The sequence below is a fragment of the Callorhinus ursinus genome, unplaced genomic scaffold, assembly GCF_003265705.2.
Source record: "Callorhinus ursinus isolate GAN/ISIS: 27379988/994484 unplaced genomic scaffold, GSC_fseal_2.0 scaffold2, whole genome shotgun sequence".
Taxonomy (NCBI): Eukaryota; Metazoa; Chordata; class Mammalia; order Carnivora; family Otariidae; genus Callorhinus; species Callorhinus ursinus.
Genome location: NW_027397064.1, coordinates 25,311,889 through 25,331,053, shown reverse-complemented (window position 1 = coordinate 25,331,053; position 19,165 = coordinate 25,311,889). Strand labels below are relative to the sequence as shown.

The following is a 19,165-nucleotide window of genomic DNA, read 5'->3' as shown; positions in this document are numbered from 1 at the left end:
GTTAATTACAAAACCATCTAGTGCCTAGAGCATAGTAATTATTCAATAAACAGTGATAGTTGTTGTTATTATTTGAAAGGTAGAAGTCTTTAGGAGCAGATATAGAAAGTAAGTCAGCTTTCCCCCATTTAAAAAAGCATTTTTAAATGGACATTTTTCAGAAAATCTTTTTTTTGAACTTTTAGTTTCTTGGCTTTTAATTCCAGTTAGTTAACATACCATGTAATATTAGGTTCAGGTGTACAATATAATGATCCCACACTTCTATCCAACACCCAGTGCTCATCGTGACAAGGGTACTTCCTCACCCCCATCACCTATTTAACCCATCCCTCCCACCCACCTCCCCTCTGGTAACCATCAGTTTGTTCTCTATAGTTAAGAGTCGGCTTCTTGTTTCTCTCTCTCTCCGTCTCCCTCTCCGTTTCTCTCCCTTTTGTTCATTTGTTTTGCTTGTTTGTTTGTTTGTTTGTTCGAAAAATATTTAGGAAATTTTCAAGTCCCTTGGTCTTTAAGTAATTCAATGTGAATTGGTGTACAACACTTACACTTAAGAAAGAAACCATATACATCTTCTGACACAAAGCTAATGTTTTTTTCCGTATAAATGCCCATCTCACCTTCCTGAAGAAGAGGGATTAGGCCACCAGTCTTTCTAACTTTTTCTCATTTAACAATTTTTTCTCCCCTCATAACCTCATCTTCTCCCTAAAAATTTCCTAAAACCCCAAGACCAACTCCTATTTACCTGTGACTTTCAGGACATCCATCATAACAATTCTTTCTGATTTTTCAATTGATCTTTATTGTGAAACTGACCTATAATCATTCATTTCATTTGTTGTGTATTTGTTTTGTTTTTGTTTTGAGCCAGTTGTCGCTCTTAATCTGAGGTAATCCAATTATTCCATTTTTCTCTTTCCTGTATCACTTTTGAAATTTGCTATTCTGTGGGTAGCATCAATCAGAAAAGAAGGACTTGGGCCAACTCAGGCACACTGCCCACTCAAGATGCTGGGTCTATAAAACAAGAAGTGATACATGCATTCTGTTATTGTGTCTGCCCCGGTTAAAGTGCCTATGGATCTCAAAACTTGAGATAAAGCTGCCAGTTTCAACTGCCATTTTTGTAACAGCTAAATCATATTAATTATTGAAGACAAAAATCTCCTTGGCTTCATCATACCTTTCCTATTTTTAACAAAGTCCCCCATGAGACGTGTGGCATGCCAGCATAAGCTTCCTCCAAAAGCCGTATATCCAACCCATTGATTTTCACTTGCAAAATATCTCTCTGGGGACTATCGACACCTGGAAATTGAGCCCTGTGGTTTAAAGAGATTGTGGGCAATCTCTTTAATGCTAACTTTCATTTTTAGAATTTATAACACATTATACAAATTGTGGTCTATGCATAACAATGTTATTAATTCTATGGTAAATTTGGCCCCCACTAGGCATTTTACTTATAAAATGAACTAATTTTATATAAAATCTGTAATTTTCTGATGAAGTCAATGTAGATATCTGAAAATACATTTTCTCAACTTTAAGAAAGTATTTTCCATTATGAGGACTTAAATATGCCTTGTTCTAAAGTTCTTGAAATGTGATCAAGATATTCTTTATAAATATACCTTCAAGGTTCTATTTATTAAAGGAACAATTCCAACCAACTCTCAAGACATTTTCCAAATACGGTATCATTGGGAGACTTATGGCTTAACCAGACCTTATATGTAGAATTCATGAAGAATATTTTTATCTATATTGTCATATATGAGCAGTCTTAAGTGAGTTCCAGTTAAAAATGAGTTGCTCAATGAAAATCTCTTGTTCTCACATTAAATATACATGTCTATCATTGATTATAACCATTTATCATGTGGTCTTATTAAAAGTAGGCATTTAATTTCTTATATGTTTATACATTTTTTTATTTTCCTTTGACTTCATAGTTTGGTTTATTTTGTGATTTTGTTTGTTTTCTTTCATGGCTAGAATTCTACCTTGTCAAAGATTCCTGCCTTACAGGGTAGCTCAAAGTCCCCAAGATGCATCTCTGCTTGCCCTAGTACGTCTCAAAGGGCTTCATTTTCTGACAGGTTTTCAATACAGCCCACCTCAGCAGGCTCCACAGACCGTTTGCCATACTCAGAATCAGGGAACAAGGTAAGGCAGCAGGTCAACCGAAGGTTCAGAAAAGAATATAATTTCGGAGGTTATAAGACATGATTAAGTAAATATATAAAAAACAAAGACTAAACTCTAAAATATTTGACATATAAACAATAGACCCTCTTAAACGCAAATAAAAGTCTCAATAGTTATTAATAGTTAACCAGTAAAAAAAAAAAACCTCTTTCTAGGTAGACTGTTCCTTATTAATTTATTACTTATTTGTTTGGTATCTTGTAAAATTTCAAATACAAACCAATAAAGTAAAATGTATTATATAAAATATTACACATAATATATATATAATAAATATATGTTACTCATAGTATATAATAATATATAATGTTGTATCATCTAAGAATGGCAAATTATATGTAATATAATACACCATTTGGACTCAATCAGACACATCAGGATTTAATACTGCCTCTGCTACCTATCAACTCGGTGATCTTGAAAAAATTACATAAACTGCTTCAACCTGTTTTCTTGGCTATAAAATGCAGATAGTATTTTGTGGCAAGAATTAAATCATAAATGGATGTAAAGTACTTAGAATTCTAGTCACATAAATGCACAATATATGGTAGTGGTCATTGTTAACTGGTATGCATGCAGTGCCCCTTGGCAACCTTTTCTTATTAACAAGTTATCATGCTAATGAAAATTTTTTTAGTAAAATTATTAATTCACTGGAGATTACTTGAGTAAATTCATTTTACCCATGTTATTATTTAGAATTTGAATTTCATGATCAATTATTAGCACTAACTCCAGAATTATATATTTTTATAAAACTTCTAGGCAAATATGAACTCTTTCTAAGTTTCAAAGTAGAAATGCTTATAAATATATGAAATTCAGTAGTCTGTATTAAAAGAAATTCATCTATCAGCACAGGAGGAAAAATAGAGCAATGTAAATCACTTTGTATAACTGAAGATGCTTAAGAACCCAATGTCTTTTTCCCCAATCAGGATGGAGTAACCAAGAGCCCAGAAAAGCGCTCTTCTCTGCCCCGACCCTCCTCCATTCTCCCTCCTCGTCGAGGTGTATCAGGAGACAGAGATGAGAATTCCTTCTCTCTCAACAGTTCCATCTCCTCTTCAGCACGGCGGACTACCAGTAGGTTTATTTTCATTTGGCTTCCTTTTTAATCCTTTAAGTAGCAAAGAGCTTATTATGTGTCTATATTTTACATCTTCCAAGGAAAGCATACACTGAAAACAAATTATATTTCCTCTAAGAATCAGAAAATCTAGACTATTCATGGATCCAAAACAGCTGTGTGAGTTAAAATGATTGTTGTGGAAAATGAGTACCTATAAGGAAGTAATTAATAGAGAAAACCAATAGTCAGGAGTTTAAAAAATATATATATTTGTATAAGCTTAACCCTTCTTAGGAATCCAAGTCCTAAAATCTAACTGGAAAGCCAATTATCAAAACCTAGGATTCTGCTCAATTTGTTAAGAATTTGAATTCCAATGAGGGTGTAAACATAACATGTTCAGTGCAATAGTTTCAGTTTCTTTTGATTGATGGCCCATAATGAACTGGTTGGCAGTTATCACAGTTAAAAAAAATATATAAAAATGTTCCAATCATTACCCACTCAGGTGTTGTGTTACTACCAAGATTATCTAGTTAAAGCATGGATTCAAATTATTTTCATAAATATGTTTCTATTACAACAAAAGATATATAGATGCTAAAATCTTAAGACACATTTTTCACTCAATTTAATTAACAATGCTGCTGGTTAGGTATTAATAACCTGATTGAATCTAGTGATGAGAAAAAAGAGGGTAACTTGTCCAATGCTATTAAGATAGAAAGTGGTTGAATTTGGTTTTCAGCCCACTGATAACTTCATGACATTAATGTCTTCTTTATATTTATTTGAAAGAAATAGTACTAGAAAACTGCTATGTAGAATCACTTGGAGAGTATCATCTCTGTCATTTAAAATCCATTAAAAATGGTGGAAATTGCTACTACTACCACATTATAGTTGATTTTACCCCTTATTTTAAAAATATTTAACAATAATTGACCCACTTAAAATGTCACTATTTTGTATGACACTTAAAGCATATTTTTGCCTGGAATGAAAGTGTTTATTATAGTTAGAGCAGTTGTGACCTACACACCACTTAGTTTCGTGAAATATTAACATTCTTTGAAATATGTGCCAGGAATACTTTAAAAAATCACTAAACTCTTAACAAAAATAAAGTATTCAAATGAACTAGCAAAGAAGGCATTTAAGATATAGTAATCTCTTGAGAAAAGGCTTTAACTTTGGAATTGGGCATCATCATTATAGAAGCTGTTTAGATAAATCAAAGGCACCAAGTGCTTCCCAAAGGTATACTTTGAATTATGCTTCTATCTGTGGTTATGGAAGCAAAATGGCACTTCATCCATAAATCCACATCCTCAAACCACTGTTTGAGGTCTGCCTTTTAAAGTGCATCTGTATATAAATTGTTTTTATTTCTAAACCAATTCTAAAATTGTTTTTATTTCTAAACCAATTCTATTTTGACTTTCTAACTTACATTCATAAGCTTAATGCATTTTATTATTTGGTAATGAACATAATTCATACTCTGATAATCTCAGGACATAGGGTTTATTTTCTCTCTATAAAGCAATAGCTAAAAAACATAAGGACAACTAGAAGAGCAAGCAATATGCCTCCTCCCATTCACCCATCATCTCTGTAACTGCACATAGCCATGTCCTGGCATTTTGTACAGCTGTTGAGAAAAGCTGAAAGAAACAAAGCTATGCAGTTAACCCAAGTAGAGAGAAAAGCATTGTCATTGAGGAGTTGATGAGATTAATAAGAACCTACAGCTTAATAAAGTCATTTGTAAATATATATTTTTCAGAAATATTTTTTAAATTGTTTTAGTAATTCAGAGTTAACTCTTTCAATTTCAGAATAGGAAATGCTCAAATTTGTCATTTTGATGACAAGAATATAATTTATTACACTAAAAATTGGTTGTATCTATTGAACAGTGGTGTTAGGGCTTAATACTTTTGGTTTTTTCTTCATTCTCCAGATGTAACACAAAGCCTTCATTCCTTAGTTTTCTGAAGTTTAAAGCCATTTTCTACGAGTATAGAAATGACTCTTACTTTAAAAAAAATGTTATTTCTTTTAGTGAAACTTGTTATGCACATGCAGAATATTGCTTCAGCTTAGTCTCCGTGAAGTAAAAAACACCTCAACACACTGATAAGTTCTGAATCCAATTTGTACTGTTAAAAAAGAATGTTGAACTCCTACTGTATTCAGGTCTCATAAAAGGCATCAGTGCTAGGTACAGTGGCAAATAACAGAGAGAAGATCCTCTCCCAAAAAGACCTGAGCTATTCAAAGGTGATGAAGTCATAGAGAAAACATTTGAGGAAGAAATGAAGTTTCTGGGAAGAGATTTTTCTGAAGGACACAGTGACTGACTCGAACATCAAAAACTTGGTCCAAAAACAAATTTTGTACCGAGGAAGCCACAAAGAGCCACGTTGGATGTGGCTGTATCATCCTGGTCTTGAAATGTCCTTTTTGTGGAAAGTGATAAAAATCAAAAAACGCACACTAATTTATCACATAGTCTTCTTATATCCAATTTCATATTGTCAGTTGAGGAGTCTACCTATCGTTTGCCCTTATGTTAAAAAAAACAAAAGGACACAGGGCAACTTTCACTTGATACATAAAAACTGTTCACTGAAAGAAGTAAAATGATCCTGTTTCTTCAGGAGACTGAACCCAGACCAATGGGTAAATAGATATTGCCTGTAGATTATAATTATCTATGAAGCTCTTTTGAGCTCGCTGCTTGTAATTATTTCAGCAAAGATTAATTATCCCCTTTCTCAGGAAGAACTTCCCACACTGATGACCAGTTGTATTAGATGACTCAATGACACTTCATTGATTTAAGTTAATGAGTTATACCTTTATCCTCTACAAAATTTCTAGAAGATTTATTGGTTTTACAAAGTATACATACTTAGTAATAAAAAATAAAATTCATGCCCTTCCTATAAAACACCAAAAAAAGTGAAGGAATTTGAATAATAAATGTAAACCATGTAAATAAGTGTTCTATTATTAAAATCAATGTGTTATTTTAAGCAAAAAGATTTTTAGAGCTAAGAAACTAAATATCATATCTGGCTTAGAATTTAGCATCATCTGGGTAGATGAGCCTCAATGTCCTCATTCTTAAATTAGGAATAATAAGAGCTGTCTCCAACTACTGTATTTGTTTGGTCATCAAATGTTTGGTATTCACAAAAGTGCTTTGTAATCTGTAAGGTGGTATAGTCTCATCTATAGCATTATGCTTTCAAAAAAGTATTTGAAATGGCATTCAAACACACAGTTAAAAAGTTAATATGAAAGAAACATGGCATAAGAAAATGGGAGGAAGGAGTTAAATAATAAAATGACCCTAAAGTCAAGTTGAGGCAAAGAAATGCATCTCAAAATAGCCTGTATAATTGACAGTAGGGGATCAAGGTGTATGTGGGTGGGGGGAGTATTGACTTGACTTCAAACCACAAACTAGTAAAGAAAGTATAAGAGAAAACAATTAGGTACAAGATTCACTGTGACTATGTTGTTAAAACATCCTATTTTTCTAAGAAGAGAAATAGATATTTTTTGGTATTAAGAGCTGAGACAAATTTCCATATAAAGGAAATACATGATACTGTAGAACAATGTCTGACATAATTGCACAGCTTTTAGTAAACAGATTTTCAACTCACAGCATTCCTCAATATAAGCTGAAGGAGTAACATTGAATCACAATTCAATAAATGACTTTGTACACAGGCCAAAATTCTTGCTATCAGTACACAGTCTTATGTTGTATGTCTACCTGAATCTTGGAATGAACTTACTGCACAAAAGAGCAAGAGATCCACACATCATTCAAGGAAATCTTTAGTAAATACTACCCCACATAGAATATGAAGCGCAGACTCTTCTACCAACTTAGGGCAGATCCGCATGCCTTAATGACCACACAAGTATAAAGAACTTCTGACGCCTTCATAATGAGAAGTAAGAAGAATAAATCAAGAAAACCCAAGTTCTTTCTTTGCATTGATAGCAATGCATGTTCAAAAAAATGTCACCAGCTTGTAAGCCTAAAAAAAGGAACTTTTGCCTTTTTGAGCATTGTTGTAATCCACAAATATTCCAAACTCTTTAGAAAGTTCATGTATTATGAGTTCTAACAACCTGAGGGAAGAGGATGTCTCGAGAATTTTCTGATGCTGTGGTTTTGGTTTGGTTTGGTTTTGTTCATTTATATAGGGTCAGAGCCAATTCGTAGAGCAGGAAAGAGTGGCACTTCCACACCCACTACCCCTGGATCAACCGCCATCACTCCTGGCACCCCACCAAGCTACTCCTCACGCACCCCAGGCACTCCTGGAACCCCGAGCTATCCCAGGACCCCTCACACACCAGGAACCCCCAAATCGGCCATCTTGGTGCCCAGCGAGAAGAAAGTTGCCATCATACGTACGCCTCCAAAATCTCCCGCTACTCCCAAGCAACTTCGGCTTATTAACCAACCACTGCCAGACCTGAAGAATGTCAAATCCAAAATCGGATCGACAGACAACATCAAATACCAGCCTAAAGGGGGGCAGGTAAGAATCACATGAACAACATACTTGCTGCCAGAAGTAAAATCCCACTAATGATTAGAATGCCCTCCTCATACTATAAAGGAACAGTTCTTACAGTGGAAGGGGGATGGAGGTGTTAAAAAGTTACTGGTTATGATTCCTTGTCAAGAGTTTGGACCTCGTCCGAGAAAGCTGGCTTATAAAATATAATGCAAATAACATGACATGTCTTTTCCTTCTGGTTATTATCGGGTAAAAATTGATTTCACCATACAGGAGAATCTTTCCATTGATTGCCTAGCCAATCTTTCCTGAATGTATCTATTGCCCTGTGGACTTTAACATAAGAGATTAAAATTATATTTCTGATATGAATTTGAGTGTTCTAGTTTAGATCCTGACTGTGACCTCATTTGATGATCTTTTAGTGATTTTGCTTTTATCTCCTTCCTTCTTCAATGATTTCCTATGACATCTTCTACCATTTCCCCATGTTCACTCCCAAATCAGCATGGTTCACCACATTTCTTCTCTGGCTGCTCATGCTTAAAAATTGCAAAGGGTGGACATTCATGTTGATAATAGATAGTTCTGTATAGTTCCGATGAATGAGATTATTGGATTAGAACTTCTCTTTAAGATTAATTGTATTGAAGAGGGTTATTAGTAAAGCTCTACCTATTAACTTTTAACTTCAGCTCCAGTACAAACATTCACATTTTTTTGCCAACCAGGGGCCTTTGAGTTTTGCCTTGACCTCAACCTTGCTTTTACACTGTGTTTAGATGAAGCAATTAGCCTGGAAGGAGATAATACAAATATCATTTAGTATTTCCTTTGTGATTTTGATCTGCCTATGGAATAGTTTGGCTTTGCTTGTCACTAAAGAGATAAAACACCCATCCTTGAGAGAAAGAAGAAAGAAATTATTTCCTTTGTACATTAACAAACTTGTGATGCCCTCTCGACATTCCCAAAAGACTTCTTTCAACGTCAGTGTTCTTTTCTGCCACTCTTTCTTGTCTGTCTTGTATTTTCTGCCACTGATTTTTGGTGTCCCTCTTTCATGCCAAAGAAAATGTATTTTCAGGCAGGGTTAGAAGAAAGATCTTGCCAAAATGTGAAGCGATCAAGGATTCCTACTCACTGCTGAAACAAAAATTCAGCGTTGCTTCTTCCTTTAGCAGCAAACTTACTTGCTGTCTCATTGTGATTCTGTTCAAGAAAGCCCAAGGAGTTACAAAAAATCCACCAAAGGAACTGGGGGAAGCAGAAGGTGGGGTGGTGCTCCATATGCCCTTTGTAGAATGACTATAACATTCGATAATAATAAAGTCATAGACAAATGCTTTTTCATAAAAAGATGTTATTAAAATATGAGCTACACGAAATCTTTTTAAGCAAAACAAAACGAAACATGAATTCTGCCAAATTTGATCCTGTAATTTCATAAATCTCATACTATTCTTGCATTCCTCAGAGTTTTGCACATCCAAGAGAATGAAATATTTGGGGCCTTTTGGAAATATCCAAATGCTATATTGTTTTATATTTATACATAAATAATAGACTAAGTTGAATAAAATCAATTTAGTGCCAATTTGAAAGTTTATCATTTTAGCTTTTGGTGAGATACCTCTTAAAATGGTGCAACTATTATGTATATTTAAAATCAGTTCTCTTCTATAAATGTCCTTGTATGCAGTATTTTCCATATTTAAATGTGGGGTTTACTGGCTTATATTCCAGAAAATATTGATACTGAAAAGAATATGTTTCTTCTTAGAATCACAAGGGAATATAATTTATCTCTTAAGATATTTTCTTGAAACTAAAAAGAAAATTGAACTAAGATGGAATAATTATGGGTATAATTTGACATGAAAATTCTACAATATATGATCTTATTCAAATGACTCCTTAAGGTAGAGAGGCGTGAAGAATGGTTTTAACCTCAGCTTTGCCAGAATCACTAAGGTTAAACCAAGCCAAAAAATAGGAATACTTCTTTTTCTTTCTGCTTCTTGTACCTTATCTGTGAATTTTTTAATGTCTAATTTCAGTTGACTTCTGCTCTACTTAGTAATTCATAAAACTGACATAAAGATACCTTATTCTTTTGAACTCAACTAAAACTGCCTTAGAGATTGTGGTAATTAATGACTAGTAAAGACATATGATGCAAAAATTACTGAACAGAAACAGCCTTAAATTCACAGTGTCACTTGAAGAACATCTCTTCTTTCATAAGGCGAGTGTTAAACCTGCTGCAAAATTATCCTATCTCAGCTGGAGATGACTTGGAAAAAATCCACAACAGTGGAGTTATGAAGTGACTTTTGTTAGAGAACCAGGAGGTATTTCCTCACCAACATAAGAAACAGATGGAAGGAAGATATTTGCCTTCTATTTTGTGACAGATGGGATAATCCATTTAAATTGGAGGAGGAAATGAATTGGGAAGTTGAGGTGCACTGCAGTTGAACTGTCTTTGTAGGAAAAATATATCACTTAACACTTTAACATTATCCCCTTAAAAGCCTCAAGCACAAGGAATGAGGAGAGATTCTTTTTCTGTACATGTTAAACTGCAGGTTTTGACAAAATTTTTATGTTAAAGCTTCTTAGAAATCATGAAGATGATATGCTAAAGACCCTTATTCTCTGATTGAGGATCCATAACTCACTCTGTTGGGAAAATTGAAGCTACTGGCATGTCATTCCCAATTATAAATTGGATAATCCTAGGATGTTGGAATGGACAGTGGTCAACTCAGAATCAATGAAGAGGACAGGGCAATAGCAGAACTTTTTATAGGAGGCAAGTTTTGTAATGGAGATAGGCAGTCTGTAGATCTTGAGAAAAATAGTCACACAATTCTTATTAATAAATGAGGGAGCAAATTTATAGAGGTAACTCTAATTCTTCCACACAGGCTCTATTGTTATAAAATCTGGAGTGGTTAGATTGTATGTAAATGATTTAATTTTAAAAGCTATGTTACTGCTGTTTGTGCAGTCATTAAGAATTGGGAAGGGAAATATATAATAAAAAATATATCTGTCTTGGAAGTTCAACAACTTTCCAAGTTGGGAAGCCTTATTATTTGCCTCAGTGTGAGCATTTATTGCTCTTCTGTATGTATAGGTTGTATGCTCACAGTGATCGTCACTTCTATTAAAGGTCCAATTTTGTATTGGAAGAGAGCCTTAACTTTGTGGCTCAGTTCAGTGAGGCAAATCAATGCCTAATGGAATAGATAAAAGAGCTGAAAACATGAGGAGCTTTACAGAAAGCAATAAAGTTAATCTTTTCAGCTGAAATGCAAATTCATTCTACTGGAAAGAACATAACACGATCTTAGATTCACTGTAAATAGTGACCTGGGTTAATTTAACTCAAGGCTCGGGTAAGACTGTCTTAGTAAGTGTATTAATTTAAAACTATTTCAATATAGTTAGCTCCCTATTCTACATTAAATCTCAATCTAAATTTTAGAATAAGTAGTGTTAGCTTTTGAAGAACACAGCTGCTTGATTTAAACAAAAGTAGGAAAATAAACAATTTCTCTAAATGCGTGGCATAAAAAAATTAGGCAGGAACTCAGTGAATGATACTTCTTACCTTTTCTCTCAATGCATCAGCTTTTTTATAGGTGCTTTGGTTTATGTGGAATACTTTTACATTCTTTAACAAGTTTCTTTTTTTTTCTCCATCAAGCCTTATGAAGACTAGTACACAAATCACAATTTTTGTACCCTTGTCATAGTTGAAAGTTACTGGTGAGGTGGTTTCACAAAGGCTCTTTCCATTTATAGTTGTTGGATAGGATGGTTATTAGGTAGATCATGATCTCTGCAAGGCCATGTCTGTGGATTTGATTGATCACCTTGTAAATTATATGCTTCTCCTTCATTAATGGAGCAGTCAGTCATGTGAGGTCAGGTGGACTAAAAAAGATGGTGGCATCTTCAAGCAAGTCACTCCTGTTCAAGAAGAGAACAGTACTTCTCTTTTATATAAAGAATCTTATAGAATTTGTCAATCTATTACCTTCCCAGTCAGTGTTGCCCCAGCATCTTTTTAAAAAAAATTGATTTGGATAAATCCATTAGACTAGGACCTATGAAGTATATCCTCACATTCTAGAAATAAAGTAATCTATCTTCTATCCCTCACTTCTATACCGATCCATTGAATTAAGGAATATTGGATGTCAGAGATACTCCACTCCTTATAGTCCAACTTCCACATTTTCACAGAGTAAGAAACAGAAGTCCTTATAGTACCCACATCTTGCATATAGGGCTTCTAATAACATCCTTTAAAGGCTGAGCTATAAATTCAAGTTCTAGAATGTTGTATTTAATGAAGAATCACTTGTTCTACAAAGTATGCAATTTAACGCACCATAGTTATTGTTTTGTTTGCTGCAACTTTGGTTGTACAACATGAGAATGGCAACACTATTTAACACTCCCTCCTACACCAAGGTTCTATCACATCAGGATTGAAATTTAAGGATTTTGATCTTTTATAATATTTACGTGAAATAATTTAATGCAGATAATGTGTTAGAGTAATACGCTGTTGAAAAGTTGAGACCATTAAATTTGGAAAGTTATGTTGTATTTCTTATCATATTTTTTATTCTCCTACAACTGACAGATTATTTTTTAAAATAATTCTAAAAACAATGTTTACAAGTAGAGTATAGACACTAACTTTCAAATTCCTGTAGATAATATCTAGGACAAATAATGAAATATTAATTTTAAAATCTACCTTGGCATCTTTAAAATAAATGGTCAGCTGTCTTGCAATTCCTCAGTAATTCCAGAAAGTCAAAGTTGTACGTTCATTTTACTCATCATTTATTCAACAAGTATTTATTGAATACCCATTATGTTCCATGCTGTGTTCTAGGTACTGAGAATGTAACAATGAACAAAACAGACAAAAATTTTTGAAATTCCTACCTTCCTAGAATTTACATTCTAGGAAGAAAAACAAGTCAGAAAATATTACATAAGAAAAAATATGTAACAAAATGAGAAGGAGAACAACAAATCAAGGAAGAGGTTTAAAATATGTGGAGAGGAGATGACATTTCTTGATAGAATGACTAGGAAAGCCCCGAGAAGGTGATAATTTGAATATTTTAAGGAACTGAAGGACTGAGCCACGTAGATAACTGGGGGAGAGTATTTCAGGCAGAGAAAACTGCACATGCAGAAGCCCTGGGGTGGAAGCAGGCCTGGCATGTTTTAGGAACATCTATGTGGATGATGCCACATAGATATTTGAGAGTGGAAAGTTCAAGTTAAATGATTCTTCTTAAATATCATTACACCTATTCAAATAATAGGACTGTGCCAAGTCACAAACCTAAGAGTCATCTTTTCATCTCCCTCTCCTCATCCCATATCCTGGCCATCATGAAGTACTAGTGGTTTTGTGTCCAGAATAGCGCTTAAATCCACCCATTTCTCTTAGTCTGCTCTGCACCACCCTAGCACAGGATCCATTGTCTCTTGTCCATGTCACTGCAATAGTCATTAAGTTCTTTTAACTGGTCTCCCTGCATCTGCTCTTTCCTCGATCTGAAATGCTCTCCGTGATGTAGACGGTGCTTTTCACCACACTTGTAATTAAGTATCCCATTGTATAACTGATTATTTAATGTCCATCTTGTCTCACCTACTAGACTATAAGCTTCATGAAATCAAGGATGAGGTTGATCCTGTCTTCAGGGTCCAATATATAGTAGGTGCTCAATAAATATTTGTTGAGTGAAAGTTGAATGAATGTGGTGGTACACCATATGCACGGAGAGATTCATTCTTTCTAGTGGTTTGTTGAGTGAGTGGGAATGCTTAGTGCCATTACAGTTATGACCCAAAGAAACTTCCCATGTTTGGACCACAGTGAATTTTGGCTAAAAGAATATTAGACCAGGATATAAGAGCTGAGTTCCTAGCCCAGCTTTTCTATTATATGACCTTAGATACTGACGTCTCTGGTCCTTAGGTTTCATACTTGTATAAGAATAGAAACAACAGGGGCACCTGGGTGGCTCAGTCGTTAAGTGTCTGCCTTCGGCTCAGGTCATGATCCCAGGCTCCTGGGATCGAGCCCCGCATTGGGCTCCCTGCTCGGCGGGGAGCCTGCTTCTCCCTCTCCCACTCCCCCTGCTTGTGTTCTTTCTCACTCGCTGTGTCTCTCTCTGTCAAAAAGATAAATAAAATCTTTAAAAAAAAAAAAGAATAGAAACAACAAAATACACTTCTTTTTGTAGCACCATCTCATTTAATGTATTAGCACCATCATAATGTAGCAATATCTCATTTAAGCAGAACTTGAGGCCACTTGAAGCTCTCAAATTCATGGTTCTACTTAGAGTATGGTAGTATTTTTGCATTAGAGCTCATTAAAAATATTCGTTTAGTTATTCTAATAGATTCCTTAATTATTTGTACCACAAAGGGCAAGCTGAACTTGAGTAAAAACTCAGTGCTTCCGAAGTAAGAGGAATGTAATTAGGGAAGAGGGAGCACTATGAAAGAGAGGGAGGAGGGAATGAAAAGAGTGAAATATAGAGAAGAATCTTTTTTATATTTTCTTATAAAGTTTTAGGCATTATCTTGAGACTTTTTTAGGCCTTTCACATCTAATTTGAATAAGTTGCTTTGAGTTTTATATTCAAGGACAAAATAGAGTTAATGCTGGAGGCAAGTAATAAATTATACTGAAATGGTTTTTTCCTCATTATATAAAATTATGATGGCCACCACTATGAAGGGTCTTGAGTACTAGTAACATAGAAGTAAATTTATAAAATTATAAATTTTATAAACTTAAAGAGAATTGAAATGTATTTAGATTTATTTCTCATTCACATGGGCATCATGTTGTGAAACATTTACTAAGCCCCTGCTGGGTACTTTATGACAAAAGGGGAATGAGACAATAAGACATGGTCCCTACCATTTACGCAGAAAAGAAATGGCTTTTTTTTTTCATTTCTCATCTTCCCCTAGTGCCTTGCCCTTGTGTAATTTTTAAGTTCTTTCAAAGCCATTTCTTTCCATCTCATTGAGCTACAAATAAGTGCTAAATAAGAAAAGTAATAAAATATCCCATGAGCTTTAAAATACTGTCAAGCCAGTATGAAGGAAAACTGTTCACTGAAATGCATTATGATATATTGACAAGGTTGTGTGTGTGTGTGTGTTTGTGTGTGTGTGTGTGAGAGAGAGAGAAAGAGAGAGCGGGAGAAGGTCAACATTATCTCAAAACGAAAGCTCCTTGATATCACGGACCCTGTCTTTATGCAACAGAGTGTTTAGAACTATAGTTGAAGTATCTTTTGTAGGGTAATGAAAAGTTCTGGAGCTAGGCTTTATAAACATTAATTATTAAAAAACTATGAAAAAGAATTACCTCTTTGGGTTTACAAAGTTGAGACCTATAGAGTCCTTTTTTTGTTTGCTGTTCATTTACAAGCCAAGCAAGAACATAGGAACAGTCTTGAATCTCAGGTTGTTTTCAAACAACTGAACAAACTCTTTAAAAGTTACTGCCTTTATGCTTGGCCCTCTATTCTTTAAAATTTCTTAAAAATTTGAAATGAAGAAAAAAATGTAATGCCAATGTTTAACAGTGAGGCCAATGTCTAAACTCAATGTCTGTTCCACCAAACAGTTCTTTACAAAATTTTCAGCATGATTTAGGTTTTTAATGTGGTTCTTTTCTGTGTTGCCTGCATAAAAATTTGTCTGACCCTTTAATGGACCCTCCAACTCATCCTATTCCTTCACAGCTCTGTGGAATTGTATGTTTTGACATGAACTGTTATTTCTGTTTAAATATGTACTGCAATATATTTATTGCTTGTATTTGATCCATTGATTTTTGAAGAAGTTATTGGTCAGTATAGGCAGGGTTATTTAAAATTTGGAATAGACTATAAAGTTTGTATGCATTTTAATCTGAGCACAGGGTTGCTAACAGATGAATCTTTGAAAAACATCATCTATTCCAAAGAACTTTCATTCTTCAGAAATATCTGATGTGGTCATATATTTTTTTGTTTTAATATATGGTATCTCAGGACTCTATATAGGATAGATAAATAGTTTTCATTAAAACTGAATGCTATGGAATGGGAAATACTTTTGGGAGAGAGAGAGAAGTGTTTTTGTAATGCAAGGACAAAGAAAGGCTTCATTTTGAATCATGGAACACTACATCAAAAACTAATGATGTACTGTATGGTGACTAACATAACATAATAATAAAAAAAGAAAAACTTAAAAAAAAAGGCTTCATTTTAAGCACTCCTGAAAAATGATGTAAAGCCAAAGGAAAAACTTAATCTCTGATAAAATTGAAGGGTTACTGGCCACTACTACCCTTTCAAAAAAAAAAAAAAGCATTCTTTCTAAAACAACATTGGATGAAGAATAAAGAAGTGGAATAGCAATTGAGGTTCATACCTAGAGGAAGCCTGTAGAGCCCAGCACTATCTTGTAGGAGAGCCAAGAACAGAATCCAAACTTCTGGACCCCCAGTTACTCTCCATTTCTTGCTATCTTGAGCTGACATGTGGGTCTTTTGATAAAGAAAGCAGCATCAGAGAGTGTCAAATCAAAAAAAAAAAAAATCAAAATCCCATTGCTTAAGAAATGCAAGTTGACACTGTGATTAATGCCTCTGGTTTTTCTTTTTTTAATTTTTTATTGTTATGTTAATCACCATACATTACATCATTAGTTTTTGATGTAGTGTTCCATGATTCATTGTTTGTGCATAACACCCAGTGCTCCACGCAGAGCGTGCCCTCTTTAATACCCATCACCAGGCTAACCCATCCCCCCACCCCCCTCCCCTCTAGAACCCTCAGTTTGTTTCTCAGAGTCCATCGTCTCTCATGGTTCGTCTCCCTCTCCGACTTATTCCCCTTCATTCTTCCCCTCCTGCTATCTTCTTCTTTTTTTTTGCTTAACATATATTACATTATTTGTTTCAGAAGTACAGATCTGTGATTCAACAGTCTTGCACAATTCACAGCGCTCACCATAGCACGTACCCTCCCTTATAAATTAGGATTGCATTTTCTTTCATTTTACATGTTTCATATTTCCAACTAATCTCTAGGAAGACAGATTTGTTCTTGCCTGTAGACATATCCTACATTTGTCTTCCTGTCCTTTCTTAGAGTAACCTTGCTTCGGGAAAATAGAAGTGTATTTCTCTAAAGGTGCATTTAAACTTATATGCAGAGAGAGTATAGTGGCATATCATTTCAATTGAACCATCATTATAAAACCAACTAGAGTCACACCAGAAATATCCAGAAAGTCACTACACTGTACTTCCCTTGCATGGTGGAGGAAGATAGAATTAGTAAAAAGTAAAATAAAATAATTCTGATTAAATTATTCAATTACATTAACCTATTCTTTTTAACTCTTTAAGCTTATGTGACTCTTATGTGAACGAAAAGCCAACTCTGAATGCAAGCAAGTCACCAACCTTTGTCCATGAAACTGAAATCCTTTTTTGCCAGCCTCCCATGGGAGGAACTGATTGGGTTGATCCTTGAAGAATGATGAGTTCCAGACTTAACTTGGAATGAGGGCATTCTAGCAAGAGATAATAACATAAAGAAAGCATGGGAACAAACTTGAAAATGTAAACAAGGGCCTTAAAGTATGGAATGTAAAGTCTGGCCAAAATGTAAAGTTTTGAGAAGAGGGCTCAAAAATCAGAATTTCTGAGAAACCTGGTTGCCTACCTAAGAAGTTTTGATGCGTTTAATAGGAAATAGAGACTTTGGGAGAATTTTGAACAAAGCAGAGCTTTAGAAAGATGATTCACTTGATTGAAATAATACATTTTTCCCTTCCACTGTGAAGTACACAGAAGGAAAGATTGTCACACACTTTCAAATCACCCCATTTTACATTAATAGTGCAACCAAAAATTTTGATCGAAAGACATTGACAAGGATAGAATGTAGTCTAGAGTTAACCTTGGATAATGATTATTCAAATATTTTTTCCTCCATATTATGAATATAGAAAATTAGTTCACCAAATAAAGGTTTGTTATATTTTTTTTTCTAGACCATCTCTGAGATGTTAAAATAATTTTCCCTTGACATATAGGAAAACAAAAGCTCAATGGAAATTCCTTCCCCCAAAAAGTCAAGTTAAAACTTGACTCTCTGACTTAATATAATAATAATAAGAATAATAATCTGGAATAAAGTTTTATCCTTCACAGCAGCCATCTATTTTTCTATCTTATGCAATGGTTTCTGAGGACTGCTGGTATTTGTAAAATTAACTCTCTAAAGTGTTAACTATTGGTAAATGATCCCAGAGATCTTTGGCATGAAGTATTTTGTAATTTTGTTAAAGCATAAGTGTGCATCACACGGACTAGGTGGGTGTTTAGGTGCAAGTTGTCAAGCTAGAGCATAAATCTTACTGAGCATCAAGCATCCAGTGCCCAAAGTGATTTCCATTACTGTCTATTTGGCCATCAAGCAAAATGGTGAATGTCATCCTCTACCTTATTTGAAAAAAAAGCAATATACTCTGAAGCTATTGCAAATATGGAAATATGTAAAGAATATGCCATTAATCCCTATCGAAGGTCTGCTTCACGTTATGAATTGAACAGACATTGAAAGTCTCCCATTGAAAAAGGCCAGCTAATTGTTTCTCTAGAAAATCTATGATTCTTTAGAAAATCTGGGGAAAATGAACAAAAGGCAGCCTCTAAGTTTTAGGATTTTAAAATTTAAATTGTCTCTAAGTAATGCTGGCAATGTGCCCCCTTGAGGTTTGAATCATTTGTTTTAGAAATCATAAAAATTGCCAGTTGATTAAATGTTAGAGTCAAACAAATTCATGCAATTGAATTTGGAATTTCCATTTTGGCAACGAGTGAATCAGATTTAACATTGAGCCTTTGATCACTGGGTAATGAGTCACTTGATTTGTACTCTAATGATCTCTAAATTAAAATTTGCAAATGAAATATGAGACCCTATATGTCCCCAAGGATTAGGAAAAATGGCTTAGATGAATTCTATTTCATTGCCAAAATAGAGACTCACGGAAGATAATTAAAAGTATTATTATTTGAAATAATAAAATTATTAGCTTTCTAAAAATAATTTATCTATGAGGATTGAAATGTAATGGCCCTTGTTGACTTAAAGTTATTGGCATCTACATTTTATGTGAAATTCTTAGCGCGCCACTACATTTATTGTTAGATACACACTCTGTGATATTCCCCCCC

At 34.3% G+C, this 19,165-nt stretch overlaps 1 protein-coding gene across 21 annotated transcripts in view; it reads left to right on the top strand.

The window, feature by feature from the left end:
• MAP2 (microtubule associated protein 2) overlaps nucleotides 1-19,165 on the top strand; it is a 280,936-nt gene that overhangs the window by 249,731 nt on the left and 12,040 nt on the right. For 15 of the 21 annotated variants that reach the window (XM_073879249.1, XM_073879237.1, XM_073879247.1 and 12 more), the window contains 3 exons: nucleotides 2,002-2,172; nucleotides 3,156-3,303; nucleotides 7,526-7,866. In XM_073879249.1, coding sequence (XP_073735350.1) covers nucleotides 2,002-2,172; nucleotides 3,156-3,303; nucleotides 7,526-7,866 — 660 coding nt within the window. The remainder of the gene's footprint in view (nucleotides 1-2,001; nucleotides 2,173-3,155; nucleotides 3,304-7,525; nucleotides 7,867-19,165) is intronic. The other 6 variants (XM_073879275.1, XM_073879262.1, XM_073879268.1 and 3 more) reach the window with 1 other exon arrangement.